Here is a 16,624-nt window from a genome sequence, read left to right on the forward strand (position 1 = left end):
GACAGAGATGGCAACCACCTGTATGCTACTTAAAATATGTATTAAAGTTGGCTCCTTTGGTGTAGGTGGTGCAGAGAGTACATAATCTAGGATGTAATCAAACTGGTTAAATGCCCTTAATTTGGTGCTACAAATATGAAGTCATCTTAAACATCAACCCCAGATTCCCAATATTGATAATCAGGGTGATATCCAAAGAAAAATACATATCCTATATCTGGTGAACTACAGTATCTTCAAACAAAATTAGCATTGAAATTGTAATGAGATAAAGAAATCATTATAGATGAATTCGACAAAAAAGAATTCATTTCCATATATCACCTATTCTGTAGTTATAAGTTGTTCAAATAACAACTAGTATTTTCCTCACATTACAAATAAAAGAAGAAAAATCCAAAAGCCATGATTTATACAAGGAGAAAGAAATACAAAAATATCACAACTAAGCATTAAAGAAACATAATCTCCGGGACATCCGTATAACAGTAAATGAGAGAACCATAAGATACCAAATGAATTGTCAAGAATTGATATACTGCGACAAGCGAGCTGCCATGTTAGAAACTTGAGTCTGCATCTGTGTAGACCTAAGCTTTGAAGAAGTAGCACGATGGAAGAACTGTTCACGCGATAGCGACCTGATGCTCCTTAAGTACTGGTCAAAGGGAATTGATTCTTCCTGAACCGCTTTATCCAATGAATAAATGGCATCCTCTATAGCCAAATCTGATGCACTGCATTCTAGCATCTGCTTCGAGAGAGCATCAATAGGCTCAAAAACATTATCAATATCCACTTTCCCTATGTTCGCCGTCTTCGACTCGTTCTCCCTCAACCATGCCTCCAAAATATCCGAATTCATCAGAACCATCTGTAATTGCTGCTCTAAACCCTCCTTCTCATCCTGCATCTCCCTCAACCCTTTGGAAAGCTGATCCTCCCTCTGCCGCAAAACCGCCTGGGCACTAAAAAGCCCTTCCATCTCGGCCTCTCTATTCTTCCTCAACGCATCGATGTCGGCATGTAAGTTACTCAAAAGTTTGTCAATCGCATTTCTCCGGAAAACCTCCGATTGGTCTTCCGTATGCTGCCGATGGTGCTGAGGCGACGGCGGGAGCCTCCCACCGTAGGGAGACAACGAAGAGTAAACCCTGGACGGAATCCCAGGACGAGCTGACGCCGACGAAGACGCCGAGATCACAGAAGAATTGTCAGGAGGGGTAGGGGTAGGGTTTGACGGAGGTGGCGCTGGTATTTGGCGGGTATAAAGAGGGGGGTCGCGACCGAAGACGAGACTGAGATTTCGGACCAAATCGACGAGATTGGAACTTGGGTAGATCCAATTCTGGAGATAAGGGAGGGAGACGAGGCCGGAAGGATTGACATGGGGGTGGGGGCGCTTGATGATCATGTCCCGTGTTGGAGCGACGTAGACGCAGGGGGGCTGGCGAGGGTAAGACTCCATGAGCCAGATAACAACAGGGATGTTATACATGACCTCCATATAGAACATGGGGATGGTGCCTTCGGCTTGGAGGAGATTTACGGTTCGGCCGTCGTTGTGAGTGAAGGTGGCCGTCTTGGGCTGGAGGCTGGGGTAGATGTTGACGAGGGAGAGGAGCTGTTGTCGGATTAGCCATTTAACGTCTTCAGTGTAGGGCAGAGCCGATGGACCACGCTGGGAGAGGACGCTGCTTAGGAATTGCTGGGTGAATTGGGTATTCTGCGCTGCTGCTCCGGCCATTGCCGATAACCACCGATCGATTTCTTGGTCACTGATCGATTTCCTGGTCACCGATCGATTGCAGATAACAACGGAGAATTATTGCTGAGCTTTGTTTATTTCCTGGTCACCGATCGATTTCCTTCGTGGGATGGATTTCCGTTGATGGCCGTAGGTGTAGAAAATTTACTAAGGCTGTGTTTGGTTTAAAGGAAAAATTAGGGAAAGAAAGGAAAAAGCAGGAAAACTTATAGCCTAAGGTTTTAAAGAAAGAAAAACGTAGGAAAATATATACAAACACAGCATAAAAGAAATGTAGAAAAATGTAAGAAAAGGTAAGGAAAGGTTTCCCTACATTTCCCTACCCTTTCCTACTTTTTCCTTTAAACCAACACAATGCATGGACTTTGTTTAGTGAAAGTAAAATATTGAAATACATAATAATAAACACATTTTTTTAACCACAATACATTTTTTCTATTTTCATTTGTAACATTATAAAATAATATCATCATAGGCAAGGCTTATAATGTTTAAATGATATAATTTATAATTTATATGAAAAAACAAATGTATTTTAAATACACTATAAACTAATTACATTTACTTCATGAAGATTACTAATAATTAGTATATATTTTCAAAAAGTAATTTTTATGGTTATATTTTTTTATTTTTGGTAATTTATCATATTTATTAGAAATCATGTTAATCCACTTTTTCTAATTTCTTGGATAATTTTTGGTAATTATGACAAAATTTTTGGTACTTTATTTTTGGTTATTTTCTTGGCTATTTTTTGTTCATTAAATGTAATTTTCTGCTATTTATAGCTTAAATCATATTTAAATAAATAATTTAAATATAAACACTTTTAATTACTATTTATAATTTAATTATATTATTATAGTTTCAAATATAATTTAAATAATATTAAAATACAATTTAAATTATAACTTGTATTAATTAACAATTTAAAAAGATGTTAATTAATGAATTAATAAAAAGTATTAATATTTTTAATAAATACGACATTTCAATAAACATTGTTAATTAATAAATACTAAAATTAATAATACTAAAATTATTGAAAATATTGCAAAATATGGTTAATTATTAATGATGTAGCGCGATCTGGTCACTCCTAGCTAGCAGGGGCCTCACTCCTACCTAGCAACGGACAACACCTAAGAAGGAGAAGAAGACGAAGGATTCCCGGGGAGCTCGCCCAGCGGGAACACTCCGATGCTTAAGTTAAAACTCGGTGGAGAGCCTAGAGAGTTGTAAAGGAAAATGAGCTAAGAGTGCAGATGCACACTTACTCCAAAAATTATCCCCTTGCCCCTTGGAAATTGGGGCCTTTATATACTGATGCTCTGTCAAATCGGGTGTAACCGCCTCTGATTCTCTGCTATGGCCGTTATTCGCCAGGCTGATTCGACTGGTGCAGGTAACCGTCACAGAGTACGGTCTTGTCAACTAAGAGACGTTATATAGATCTGGCGTGCACGACACTGCCTGACGTGAGACGTGGGCGTAGTCCTCTGGACTGGTAGGTGCTACGCCGCCAGACAAGAGACGTGGGAGCAGTCTGACAGGCACGGTCTTATCGGATAAGAAGTTTCCCGAAGACTCTGGGTTACTCAATAGCGATCTCCTTTGTAGCGAGCTCCAAGAGCGAGCTGTCTTGTAGCAAGTTGTTCTCCCCGTTCACGTCACTTTCTCAATTCATTTTTTTCTGGTGAGTCCCCTGTCTTGTCCAATAATGTTTGGGTACCCGTGAGACAGTAACCAGGGCGAGGTCCCCTCGAGCTCAGGGGGAGCTTGGGGTTTCCCCGAAGGGCGGTCTTTGGAGGCTCGGGAAGCCTCCAGTAACTTGGCTTCCACTTCCCGGGGTCGGGAGCCGGATAGCTTCAGCCCTTCCTCCATGTCTATGGAAAGACTTCAGGCCCTAGTCTTTCATTACAACCTCCCAAGGGATCTTATTTACAGCTTCCCATCCGGGCAACTATCCCTGGGAACATGATCACGACGAGATCGTGATTTTTGAAGAGCAGCTCGTGGCTGGTCTTCGACTCCCTCTACACCCTCTGGTAGTGGAGGTTCTTTCCCACTTCAATGTCACCATAGACCAACTGCACCCGAATTCTGTTCGGAACTTGGTGGGGACTATTTTCTCTGTTCTTTGAGTATTGTCTTCCTCTTTCCCTCGACACCTTTGTTTCTATACTATCGATCAAGAATGCCTCTCCCGGAGCCCCTCCAGAAAGGCCTCTTATTACTTTTCCCCCTGTCCAGGCTTTAAGCTCCTCCACGAGCTGCCTAACAGGATCCTAGCCTAGAAGCGGGGTTATTTTGTAGTTCGCAACCCCGAGGGGTGGCCCTTTCCGACCCACTGGAGGGCCGCCATTCAGGATCCGGGCGTTGAATTGGACCCGAAGGTTCGGGAAACGCTACAATTCTGGGCGGGGGGTCGGCTTTCTCTGTTTGGATTATTTGGCTGAGGACAAGCTCGTGCAGGCCGGCCTGAGCCCCGGTAGGTTACCTTTAGGTCGCCTTCTCTTTTTTTTTTTTTTTTTTTTTTTTTTTTTTTTTTTTTTTTTGCGAGTTGGACTAATGCCTTGTGATTCTTGCAGCCAACATGTCTGGTGTGGATGCACGTCGCCTGTTATCGAGCAACCAGAAACGTAGTGCGAAGAGGTCGCGTCCTGACCAAGCGTCCACTTCTGGGGCCGCCGAGTTCGAGGTTGCGGACCCAGCCTTTGTTCTGCTGCCGGAGGTCCCACCCGTGTCGTTCGAGGGAGTAGCCGCGGGAGGCGGCAAAGAAGAAGAGGTCCCACCCCGGGAGCATTACCCTCCAGTCGCGCGGTCTGGCCCCACCGTCTTCCCGCGGTTTCCTACCGAGGGGAGGGATGAAAGCATCACCAACTTCCCCGTGGCCTCGCAGAGGAACCGGCAGGCAGTGAGTCATGAGAAGATCGCAGACTGGGCCGAGATGCACCCTAGGCAGCTCTCCAAGCTGGCCTTGGCTCACTGCATGGTGGTAAGTGTCTGCTTCTTCCATTTTTCTCCCCCCTTTCTTTTTTTTTTCTTTTTACTTACCTTGGCTTTCTATTGGCAGCTGAACTCTGCCATCCACGCCATGGCCTATCAAACTGCTATCACTCCCAGGACGCCACCAAACAGAGGTCAAAAGTGCGGAGGCTCCAATGCGAGCTTGACCAGGCCCGGGGTGAGGTCCTCCAGGCTCAGAAGGGGAGCGAGGCCTAGGAGCTGCTCATTAAGGACCAGGAAGCTCGGATCTCCCGATTGTCTGAGGAGAGCGTCTGTTACAGGGAGGAGTCTTCGAGGGTGACGGCGGAGAGGGAGCTTCTTCGTCAACAGGTCCAGAGCTTGGAGTCCACGCTCCACGAGCGGACCCGAAACTTCGACGCCGCGGTGGAGGAAGAGCGGACTAAGGCGGTGGAGGACTTTAAAGAGTCCCAGCAGTTCCATGACATCTAGGTCGAGTACGGCTCGAAGTCCTACCGCTCGGGGTTCAAGCTTTGCCGATGGATGGTCCGGAAGAAGTTCTTTGCCCTTAACCTTGAAGGCGTGACAATGAAGGACCTGACCCCGGAGATGACGGACACTGCAAAGAAGAAGAGGTCCCACCCCAAGAGCAGTACCCTCCGGTCGTGCGGTCCGGCCCCACCATCTTCCTGCGGTTTCCTTCCAAGGGGAGGGATGAAAGCATCACCAACTTCCTCGTGGCCTCGCGGAGGAGCCGACAGGCGATCAGTCATGAGGAGATCGCGGACTGGGCCGGGATGCACCCTAGGCAGCTCTCTAAGCTGGCCTCGACTCATTGCATGGTGGTAAGTGCCTGCTTCTTCCCTTTTTCTCCCCCCTTTCTTTTTTTTTACTTACCTCAGCTTTTTATTGGCAGTTGAACTCTGCCATCCACACCATGGCCTGTAAGACTTGCTATTCACTCTCAGGACGCCACCAAACAGAGGTCGGAAGTGCGGAGGCTCCAACGCGAGCTCGACCAGACCCGGGGTGAGGTCCTCCAGGCTCAGAAGGGGAGCGAGGCCCAGGAGCTGCTCGTTAAAGAGTCCCAACAGTTCCATGACCTCCAGGTCGAGTACGACTCGAAGTCCTACCGCTCGGGGTTCAAGCTTTGCCGATGGCTGGTCTGGAAGAAGTTCTCTGGCCTTAACATTGAAGGCGTGACAATGAAGGACCTGGTCCCAGAGACGGTAGACACTGCAGAGGAGGAGGAGCCCGACTCCCTGGAGGAGAGCGACAATGACGTAGAGGTGGTAAGACCTTGAGGCTGGTTTGCTCTTTTTTCTTCTGAATGAATGAATCTTTTAGAGTGGTTGTTCTCGAGTGGCTGAGCCCGGTTCTCTTTTTTCTTTTTGCCTTTATGGTACTCTCCCGGGCTGTTGGGCCCATTTTTTTTTTATAAGGACCTTGGTAATGTTTGTTTTTCACTTAGAATGGTTCCTTTTTTATCCAAGCATGTAGATAGGTTACCCGAGTTGCCGAGCTGGCAACAAGCAAGGGTAATTGAAGAATCGCTTCAAATTACATGAGCTACTTAAGGCGCCGAGGTCTTTCGTTAGCTCGGCATTTTAGCCCTTAGGCTGGGGGAGCGGCTTATAGTCCATTCTCCCGGAGTTCGCCCATGCCGAAGAGGCGATTGGGTCTTATAGTGCCGAGGTCTTTTGTTAGCTCGACGTATTGGCCCTTAGGCTCTGTGAGCGACTACGGTCCACCCCCTTCTAGAGTTCACCCATGCCGAAGAGGCGATTGGGTCTTATAGTACCGAGGTCTTTGTTAGTTCGGCATTTTGGCCCTTAGGCTCTAGGAGCGACTTGTAGTCCACTCAGCTCGATGATTACATGTAATATTGCCTTAAGTTGACAATATTCCATGTCCGAGGTACTTGTTTCCCTTCTAGGGTTTCGAGCTCATACATTCCTTCCCCGAGCACCCGCTTTACTCGGTAGGGTCCTTCCCAATTTGGCCCGAGCTTACCAACACTGGGCTCAGGCACCATAACTTTACAAAGAACCAGGTCTCCGACGCGGAGGTTCCTCTTCTTGACCCTGGCGTTATAGTACCGAGCTACTCTCTGCTGGTAGGTCGTGGTCCTAATGTATGCGAGGTCCCGTACCTCATCAAGTAGGTCAAGGTTGGTGTGTAGCTTGCCTTCGTTTGCTTTGTCATCGTACACTTCTAGACGTAGCGTGGGAACCTCGATCTCGGCTGGGATGACTGCCTCTGTGCCATAAGTGAGGTTGAAGGGGGTCTCAACTGTTGCGGTCTTCACTGTGGTCCGATAAGCCCATAGTACACTGGGTAGCTCATCTACCCATAGTCCCTTAGCTCGGTCGAGGCATGCCTTCAGTCCACGGAGAATGGCTCTGTTTGTGACCTCCACTTGACCGTTTGCTTGAGTGTGCACCACCGAGGTGAAGTTTTGTTGAATTCCCATATCTTTGCACCATTTTTGTAATTTAATATCCTCGAACTGCTTACCATTGTCAAAGATCAGTACTCGGGGTAGTCCGAAATGACACACTATATTCTTCTAGAAGAAGTTCTGCACATTCCGCGTTGTGAGAGGTTCAACTTCTACCCACTTAGTGAAATAATCACCTGCCACCACTAAGAACCTCCTCTACCCTGTCGCTAACGGAAATGGTCCGAGTATATCGATCCCCCACTGTGCGAAAGGCCATGGGCTGGTGGTGGATGTTGGCGTGCTTCTGGCACTTGTCGCATCTTCTGACGAGCTCGATTGCATATGCCTTCATTGTTGGCCAGTAGTATCCCTGTCGTAGCGCTTTCTAGGCAAGAGCTCTGCCCCCCAAGTGTCCACCGCACAGGCCTTCATGAGTGTCGCGGAGCACGAGCTCAGCCTCGGAAGGTCGCAAGCAGCACAGATAGGGGAGCGTGTAAGACCTTCGGTACAGCCGTTCTGGCGGCATTACGATCCACAGGGAGGGTCCTGTGCAGCAGGAAGTTTGCAAGCGGGTTGATCTAGCTCGGCTCTGCTTGCTTGACAAGACCGACCTCCCTGCCCCCCTGAGAATGCTAGGCCGAGGCAAGTTCTCTATGTACACGGCTCTCATGGTATTATCACTGGTGCTGGCTAACCGGGACAGGGCATCGGCCTCAGTGTTCTCAGATCTCGGGATTTTCTTGATGAAATGAGACTGGAAGTTGAGCAGAGTCTCTCTTACTTTGGCTAAGTAGGCGATCATGGTTGGCTCGCGAGCTTCATATTCACTTGTAACTTGATTGACCACGAGCTGAGAATCACTGTAGATGACGATGTTCTTGGCTTTCACTTCATTTGCTAGAGCCAGCCCGACTATTAACGCCTCGTACTCCGCTTCATTGTTGGATGTTGCGAACTCAAAACGTAACGCATACTCCAGTTTCACCCCGCTTGGCCCATACAGAACGATTCCAGCTCCGTTGCCCTACTGGTTGGACGAGCCATCCACGTGAAGGATCCAGGGCTCCTCATCCCAGCTCGGGTTCGATCTAACTAGGAGAGAAGCCACACTGGTTGCTACCTCATGGTGCTCGAGCTCAACCGGCCTGGGAACCTCAGGCTCATCTGACCTGGGGGCCTCGGGCTCGACCGGCCTGGGGACTTCGGTGCTGAAAGTGCATTCCGCGAAAAAGTCAGCTAAGGCTTAGGCCTCGATAGCAGTTCGTGGCTTGTACTGGAGGTCGTATTCGCTGAGCTCAATGGCCCACTTTGTCAACCTCTCAGAGACCTCGGGCTTGAGCAAGACTTGCCTCAGAGGCTTGTTGGTGATGACGACGACAGTATGAGCTTGGAAGTACGGGCGAAGCTTCCGAGCTGCAACAACTAGAGCATACGCCAATTTTTCGATCTCTGGATACCTCGTCTCTGCCCCCTGCAACACTTAGCTAACATAGTAGATAGGTCGTTGGACCCGATCTACTTCTCTTATCAGTACCGAGATGACCACCTCGTCACTTGCAGAGAGGTACAACTCCAAAACATCACCCTCCTTGGGTCGGGTTAAGACTGGGATACTGGCGAGGTACCTTTTGAGCTCGTCGAACGCGAGCTGACACTCATCAGTCCATTCAAAGCCTTTGCTTTTAATCGCCTTAAAGAAAGGCAGGCAACGATATGCCGATTTGGACATGAAGCAGCTCAGGGCGGCTATACGGCCATTCAACCTCTGAACCTCTTTCAATTTTCAGGGTGGTCTCATAACTAGGATAGCCTTAATTTATCCGGGTTGGCCTCAATGCCGCGCCGGTTGATGATGTACCCTAAGAATTTACCTGAGGTGACACCGAAGGAACACTTGTTTGGGTTTAGTTTCATGTTAAACTTACGCAAAATTTCAAAAACAGAATGCAAATCTTTTATTAAATCATGTGAAAACTGAGTCTTGACGACCATGTCGTCTACATAACATTCCACTTTTCTGCCAATTAATGGCTCAAATAATTTATTTACAAGTCTTTGAAAGGTAGCCCCGGCATTTTTTAGTTCAAAGGGCATGACCTTGTAATAGTACATGCCTAGTTCAGTTATAAAAGCTGTTTTTTCTTCGTCGGTAGGGTCCATTCTTATCTGGTTATAGCCCGAGTAGGCGTCCAGGAAACTCAGCAACTCATGCCCTGAGGTCGCGTCCACCAGGCGGTCAATCTTGGGGAGTGGGAAGCAGTCCTTTGGGCAAGCTTGGTTCAGGTCGGTATAATCGACGCACATGCGCCATTTACCGTTGTCCTTCTTTACCAGGACTGGGTTGGCTACCCAGCTCGGGTAATGGACCTGTCTGATAAAGTCGGCTACGAGGAGCTTCCCGACCTCCTTGTCAATTGCTCTCCAGTGCTTCGGGGCTAAGTTGCGTTTCTTCTGTCTAGCGGGCCTAACTACAAGATCAGTATTTAGCCTGTGAGTTATGATGCTAGGGTCTATGCCAGGCATCTCTGCCGCAGACCACGCAAAAACATCTAAATTTTCAAGTAAAAAATTTACCAGTTGAGATCGCAGAGGCTCCTTAACTGAAGCGCCAATATGGATTGTCCGAGCTGGGTCCTCTGCCGAGGTTGGGACAAAGACAGTCTCTTCCATAGGTGCAGCTCTCTCTTCGCATTGCTCCGCAGGTCGCTCCAGCTCGAGGTCGTCGGCCACCTTGGCTTTTCCTTTGAGGGCGGCGACATAGCACTTGCGAGACTCGAGTTGATCGCCTCGCGCTACCCCAACTCCGAAGTCTGTGGGGAACTTCATCGCCAAATAATAGGTGGAGACCACCGCACGAAGAGCATGGGTGATGGACCGACCTATTATGGCGTTGTACGGGGAGGGAGTTGCGACCACCAAGATGTCGTGGTTGAGCCTTACTACGCTAGGCCAAGTGCTGACCTCCACAGGTACTGTGATTCTCCCCAGGGGCCTGACCTCCTCTCCGCTGAAGCCTATCAAGGGAGTACTTGCGGGCTTGAGATCGCTCTCCTGGAGCTGAAGCTTGTCGAATGCTGCCTTGAAAAGAATATCTGTCAAACTACCAGAGTCGACGAGGACGCACTTGACTTTAAAGTCATTAATCCTTATCTTTACGACGAGCGCGTCATCATGGGGGTAGTGGACCCCACGCGCATCGTCCTCAGTGAAGAAGATCGGCTCTTCTGTCATTGGCCGCTTTGGGGGGTTCTGCTCCTCCCTTCTGACCTCTCGCGCTGAAATTTGAGCTGCAGCCGAAGTGCAGCCCGCGACGATCGAACCTCCGACGATCACGTGAATAGTCCCCCGAACTGGTCTCTCTTCAGGGGGCTGCCTCTGCGGCTACTCTGCTTGTCTACTACTGGACTCGGGAGCATCTCTACCTTGCTCCCCCTGCCGACCTGCTTTATTATTACTGTTTTGTACAAAATTTCTTAAGTATCAACGATGGATGAGCTCTTCTAGCTCGTCGCGGAGGTTCTTACAATTCTTGGTACTATGACCGTGATCTTTATGAAAACTACAATACAAATTCTTATTTCTTACATTGGGGTCCCCTTTTAGCCAGGGTGGCCACTTCACATACGGGGCATCTTTGATCGCCATAAGGATCTCGGCCCGCTTTGCGTTCAAGGGTGTGTAGTCAGTCCTTTCTACTGGAGGAGCTCGAAAAGGCTGTCCTGGCCTTGCCCCCCGAGCTGGATCTTTTTTCTTCTTGTTGTCCCCTTGGATCAAGGACTCACCTTCCCTTTTCCTTTTCTCGGGCACACTTTCATTTTTCTGGTTGATCTCCTCCTCCGTTCCTATGAACTGGTCCGCGAGCTTGAGAAACTCGGTTACAGTCTTGGGTCGATTGACCACCACATGCCACTTGAACTCTTTGTGTGTGATGCCTCTCTTGGTTGCTGTGAGCCGCACTGCGGGGTCCAAGTCGGGTATCTACAAACAAGCGTCATTGAACTGCTTGATGTAACTCTGGATGGACTCTCCTTCCCTCTGAACTATGCCGAGGAGGCTCTCCTGTGTTCTCGGGCACCGCTTGCTAGTGACGAAATGAGAGGTGAAGACTTGCGCGAACTGCGAGGTTCCTGTACCACGTGCGGGCTACTCCTTTGAAGGTTGTTGAGAAGGCCACACACATGCAAGACTCACTGGCCCTTGCCAAGTGCATCTGTGACTGGAAGGTGTCGACATGGTCATTTGGATCGAACGATCCGTCATACTTGTCCAAGGGAGGAAGCTTGAAGTCCTTCGGCATAGGGATGGCTAGAAGTTCTGGAGATAGGGGGGACGACACTGAGAGGAGTGGAGTAGCTTTCACTTCGTCCGAGCTCACCTCTTCCTTACCCTTGAGCTCAGGCAGGTTGTGAGTGGTAGTTCGACGAGCTCGGCGGCGTCTCCGCTGCTTTGTTGTCTCGGCGTTAGTACTGCTTGCTTCTGTGTTTCCGAGCTCAATGGGCCCAAGGTGGGGCTCAGATTGCTGCTGATAGCTGTGAACTGAAGGGCCTTGTCTATAGTCTACGACTAGGACCTCGAACTGATTTTTGGCGAGCGGAATCTTGAACTGCGAGGGCCTAGGCGATGCGGGTCTGATCGGCTGAGAGTCCCCCAACCTGACTACAAGCTGCGAGGTGGGGGGAGTAACTTGTCTTTCCCTCCTGCCGTGGGAAGAGACCTAACTCCCGAGAGGGTTCTGAGTTCGGGAGGTCTCTCCTCGGCGGGGGAGACGCTCGCTGCGACGGCGGGGCTGAGCTTGCTACGTAGCGGGGTGTCGAGGTGGAACTTGCTATTGATGCTGAGGCAGCGGTGGGAACTACTGTTGGTAGACGTGGTGAAGCATTTGCTGCTAGTACAACTGAAACTGATGGACCTGCTGCATTTGAGCTTGCATAGCTCGCATGCAGTGTACCAGGTTTTCCAGCTGGTTCTATCCGGCCACCGGGAGAACTGAAGGTTCTGCAAAGGTCGTCTCTACTGGCGAGGGGAGTGGAGCACTTACCGGCGCCATGATCTAAGGCACGCTCAGGGTAGGGACTCCGTCTGCGGAGAGGGGTACAGTGAATTGGCCAATGCAGATAGTAGGGAGCTGAGGTTGTTCCCCGGAGGTGTTTTGGTCGGCACTTCGTCTGGCGTTGCTGGAGGAAGCCATTGAAGTCTTACTGAAGTTGCTTGGTGAGAGGCTTTTTGAAGCGTTTCCCACAGACGATGCCAATTGACGTAACTGTTTCCGGTCATGTACCAATTTTTTTGTGATGTATCAATTTTTTGGCTAAGTACTTCGTCATTTGACCTGCTCCCAGGTGACCTGTGACTCTGAGGATGGTGGAGCTCCCTAGTGGCGAACTGCCTAGTGGTGAGCTACTTGATAGCGAGCTCCCTGGTGGTGAACTACCTTGATGAGCTGCTGGGTGTGCTGCCTTGGTGGCAAGCTCCCTGGTAGAGTGCAACCCGACTGCCCTCTGCATGAGATAATCTGCTCCTCTTTGTAGACGGCGGGAGCCGAGGAACCTGCGAGAACTGAATAAGAGGACCCGGGGGTGTTTACCTGGCGAGGCCACTCCGATGCTTAAGTTAGCACTCTGATAGTAGAGAGCTTGAAGATGATATTAGAGAAATGAGAGAGCTAGAGAGCAGGGGTTACCTCCCTTTTTCATCCCCCTCCCCTCTGGGGGGTCGGAGCTCTTATATGGCGGTGTTCTGACAGATCTGGCGTAACCGCCTCTGATTCTCTGCCGCAGTCGTTACTTGCTAGGGCTGATCTGGTGGGCGCAGGTAACCATTGCAGAGTACGGCCCTGCCAGACAAGGGACATCTCTCAGGGCTGGCAGGCATGATGCCACCTGGCGAGAGACGTGGGCGCATGTCTCCAGATTTGGTAGGTACGGTTGTCAAGTAGGAAATCTTCCTGCGATACGCCGAGCTGATCTGCACCGAGCTACTTTTCACCGAGTTGCTTTTCACCGAGCTATCAGTAATGTGCCGAGGTGCTTCTACCCGAGCTGTTCGTAAGATGCCAGGTTGCTTGTAAGTGGCCAGCTTCCTGTTGCGAGCTGCCTATGCTGAGCTGCCTATGGCGAGCTGCCTATGTCGAGCTGCCTGTAAGTGGCGAGCTGCCTGCTAGTGGCAAGCTGCCTATAGGTGACGAGCTGCCTGTAGCTAGCTCGAGCTGTCTAGTTGTCAAGAGGCTACACTTTGTTGGCATGAGGTGTCAGGTGTCATAATTTCACTAGAGGGACAAATCCGCCCTCATCATTTTCCTCCCACTCCCGAGGTGAGAGTAACTCGGCGAAGGGAGTAGATTTCTCCTTTTGGCTCGTAAGTTGACGAGCTAGTAAGCGTTGATCCAATTTCTTAGGCTCTGGGAGCTGCCTGTAAGGTGAGGAGGTCTCCGCCAGTTCAGTGCTGTAGCCCTTAGGCTCTGGGGGCAACTTATAGTCCACTTTTGCTGATTTTGCCCATGCTTATGAAGCGGTTGGGTCTTAAGCAGTAATGTGGCCTGTAGGCTTTGGGAGCGACTCGTAGTCCACTCTTCTTGACTTTGCCCATGCCGAAGAGGCGACTGGGTCTTAAGTAGTTGTGTTGCCCATGCTGTAGAGGCGACTGGGTTTTTTAGTAGTAATGTTGCCCATGCTATAGAGGCGACTAGGTCTTTCAGCAGTAACGTGGCTCGTAGGCTTTGGGAGCGGCTTATAGTCCACTCTCCTTGACTTTTCCCATGCCGAAAAGGCGACTGGGTCTTATGTGGTGTCGAGGTCTCTGCCTGTGAGGTGCCAGGCTGATTGGTTGCCGAGCTACCTGTAAGGTGTCGGGCTGATCGGGTGCCGAGCTACCAGTAAGGTGTCGGGCTGACTGGGTGCCAAGCTGCCTGTGAGGTGTCGGATTGACCGGGTGTCGAGCTGCCTGTGAGGTGTCAGGCTGACCGGGTGCCGAGCTGTCTGTGAGGTGTCGGGTTGACCGGGTGGGTGCCTTAGAGCTATGATTGCGCTGCATCAGCCTCGTAATGCCGATCACCCACTCCTACAAGAAGCTACTAGGAGCTCGACCTTCGGGGACAGCACTACTAACTTTAGATCACCAGCTCACGCGGAAGCCTTGGAAGGCTAGACCGGCAAGGGCGCCCATGTAGTCTGTTGGCCGCCAACTCCCACGGAAGCCGCGAAGAGCTCATCTTTGTAGGGGGGACCTCATGAAGAGGACTAACGAGGTTTTTGTCGCGTGTTCCCATAGACGACACCAATTGATGTAGCGCCATTACCTTAGATCTGGTCACACCTGAGAAGGAGAAGAAGACGAAGGATTCCCAGGGAGCTCGCTCGGTGGGAACACTCCGATGCTTAAGTTAGAACTCGGTGGAGAGCCTAGAGAGTTGTAAAGGAAAATGAGCTAAGAGTGGAGATGCACACTTACTCCAAAAATTATCCCCTTGCCCCTTGGAAATCGAGGCCTTTATATACTGATGCTCTGTCAAATCGGGTGTAACCGCCTCTAATTCTCTGCTACAGCCGTTATTTGCCAGGCTGATTTGACTGGTGCAGGTAACCGTCGCAGAGTACGATCTTGTCAGCTGAGAGACGTTATGCAGAACTAGCGTGCACGACGCCGCCTGACGTGAGACGTGGGCGCAGTTCTCTGGACTGGCAGGTGCTGCGCCGGCAGACAAGAGACGTGGGAGCAGTCTAACCGGCACGGTCTTGTCGGATAAGAAGTTTCCCGAAGACTCCAGGTTACTCAATAGCGAGCTCCTTCGTAGCGAGCTACCTTGCAGCAAGCCGTTATGTAGTGAGCTGTTCAAGCTGGGTTTTAGCGGGCTCATTACGCTGAGTTGTAGCCAAGCTGTCATGCTGAGCTATCGCTTACGTCGAGTCACGTCCACGTGTCCCCTGGTTAGGAGGTTGGGTCAAATCACCCCCCATCAATTAATATTGTAATTATTAAAAATACTGTTGATAAAAAATACATTATTTTTAATAAATAATGTTAATTAGTTAAAATACTAATTATTAAACGTATTATATTAGTTGAAAATAATGTTAATTAATAAATTCAGTATTTCAATAAATACTTTTAATTAATTAATAATGTAGTAATTAATAAAATTACTGTATTAATTAAAAGTAAAGTTAATATGTTAATGAATAAAATATTATAACTATTTAATTACCGTTAATTAATAAATATTGTAATTGTTAATACTGATTTTAATAAATTATAATTATAATTATATTAATTAATAAATACATTATTTAATACTATTTTTGAATAAATAATGATAATTATTTAAAAAATACTATAATTATTAAAAATATTGTTAATTAATAAATATGGCTAATACAGTTAATTAATAAAAATATTGTTAATTATTATTAATACTATAAATTTTAAAATACAGTAATTATTATTATAATGTTAATTAATAAATTCAGTATTTCAATAAATACTTTTAATTAATTAATAATATAGTAATTATTAAAATTACTGTATTAATTAAAAGTACCGTTAATATTGTTAATGAAGAAAATACTGTAATTATTTAATTACTGTTAATTAATAAATATTGTAATTGTTAATACTGTTTTTTAATAAATTATAATTATAATTATATTAATTTAATTATTTAAAAATATGATAATTATTAAAAACATTGTTAATTAATAAATATGGTTAATACAATTAATTAATAAAAATACTGTTAATTATTATTAATACTATAAATTTTAAAATATAGTAATTATTATTACTACTCCCTCGCCTTTTCCTCTCTCTCTTTATCTTAAATATCCTTTTGAAATGTATTAATAACATGTATTAAAATAAAAAGACTTAAAAAATCCAAAGATTTTTCTAATAGCATGCAATTTTAAAACAAAAAAATAAAAAAAATGTAAAAAATAAAAAAAAATAGATAAATAACTACTCTGAAAGAAGAGACATCCTATTGTGAAACCTGTCCAATTTATATATATATATATATATAGGGCTCACCTGTAAAGCCAGAAGCCCAGTGCCCACCCAAACGGACACCGGGCTGTTGGGCTTACCGCGCCGTAGGTTGCCTTTGCAGTTTGGACTATGGAAAGCAGAATCCACTTATCCACCTTCCCCATGTTGGACACCACTGTGGAGCCCACCAGAAAGAAGAACGAAACGAACAACACAACACAAGTGAGCTAGCTAGCCATGCATTCCGATGCATGTATGCCACGTGTCGACTATCAGATCAGCTAATACCTAGCTGGCTAGAATGTACTTGGATTTATTAAAGGGTAGTTTTGACTTTTAACCCAACTCCTAACTGAAAAAGAAAAGGAATTGTATCGGATGGTGTAAATTCGGCCAACTTTGTGTAACTAACAGTAGCCGTCTGATCGTCTCAGTCGGGTCACTTCAATTAAACGCCCTAAAAC

The 16,624-nt window shown here is 47.4% G+C and overlaps 1 protein-coding gene across 1 annotated transcript; it reads right to left on the minus strand.

Annotated features, from left to right (window-relative positions):
* Positions 1-291: 291 nt before the first annotated feature.
* LOC104609678 (protein ELC-like) lies at positions 292-1,969 on the minus strand. Its single transcript, XM_010276048.3, has one exon. It carries the CDS (start codon positions 1,745-1,747, stop codon positions 524-526), a length of 1,224 nt encoding a protein of 407 aa, XP_010274350.1. The 5' UTR covers positions 1,748-1,969; the 3' UTR covers positions 292-523.
* Between the last annotated feature and the right edge of the window lie 14,655 nt (positions 1,970-16,624).

This window comes from Nelumbo nucifera, chromosome 1, assembly GCF_055504915.1.
Source record: "Nelumbo nucifera cultivar China Antique chromosome 1, China Antique-T2T, whole genome shotgun sequence".
In the NCBI taxonomy this organism is placed as follows: Eukaryota; Viridiplantae; Streptophyta; class Magnoliopsida; order Proteales; family Nelumbonaceae; genus Nelumbo; species Nelumbo nucifera.

Bases quoted from the DNA above. Each gene is read 5' to 3' on its own strand.
- LOC104609678 (XM_010276048.3), bottom strand. From the start codon at position 1,747: ATGGCCGGAGCAGCAGCGCAGAATACCCAATTCACCCAGCAATTCCTA.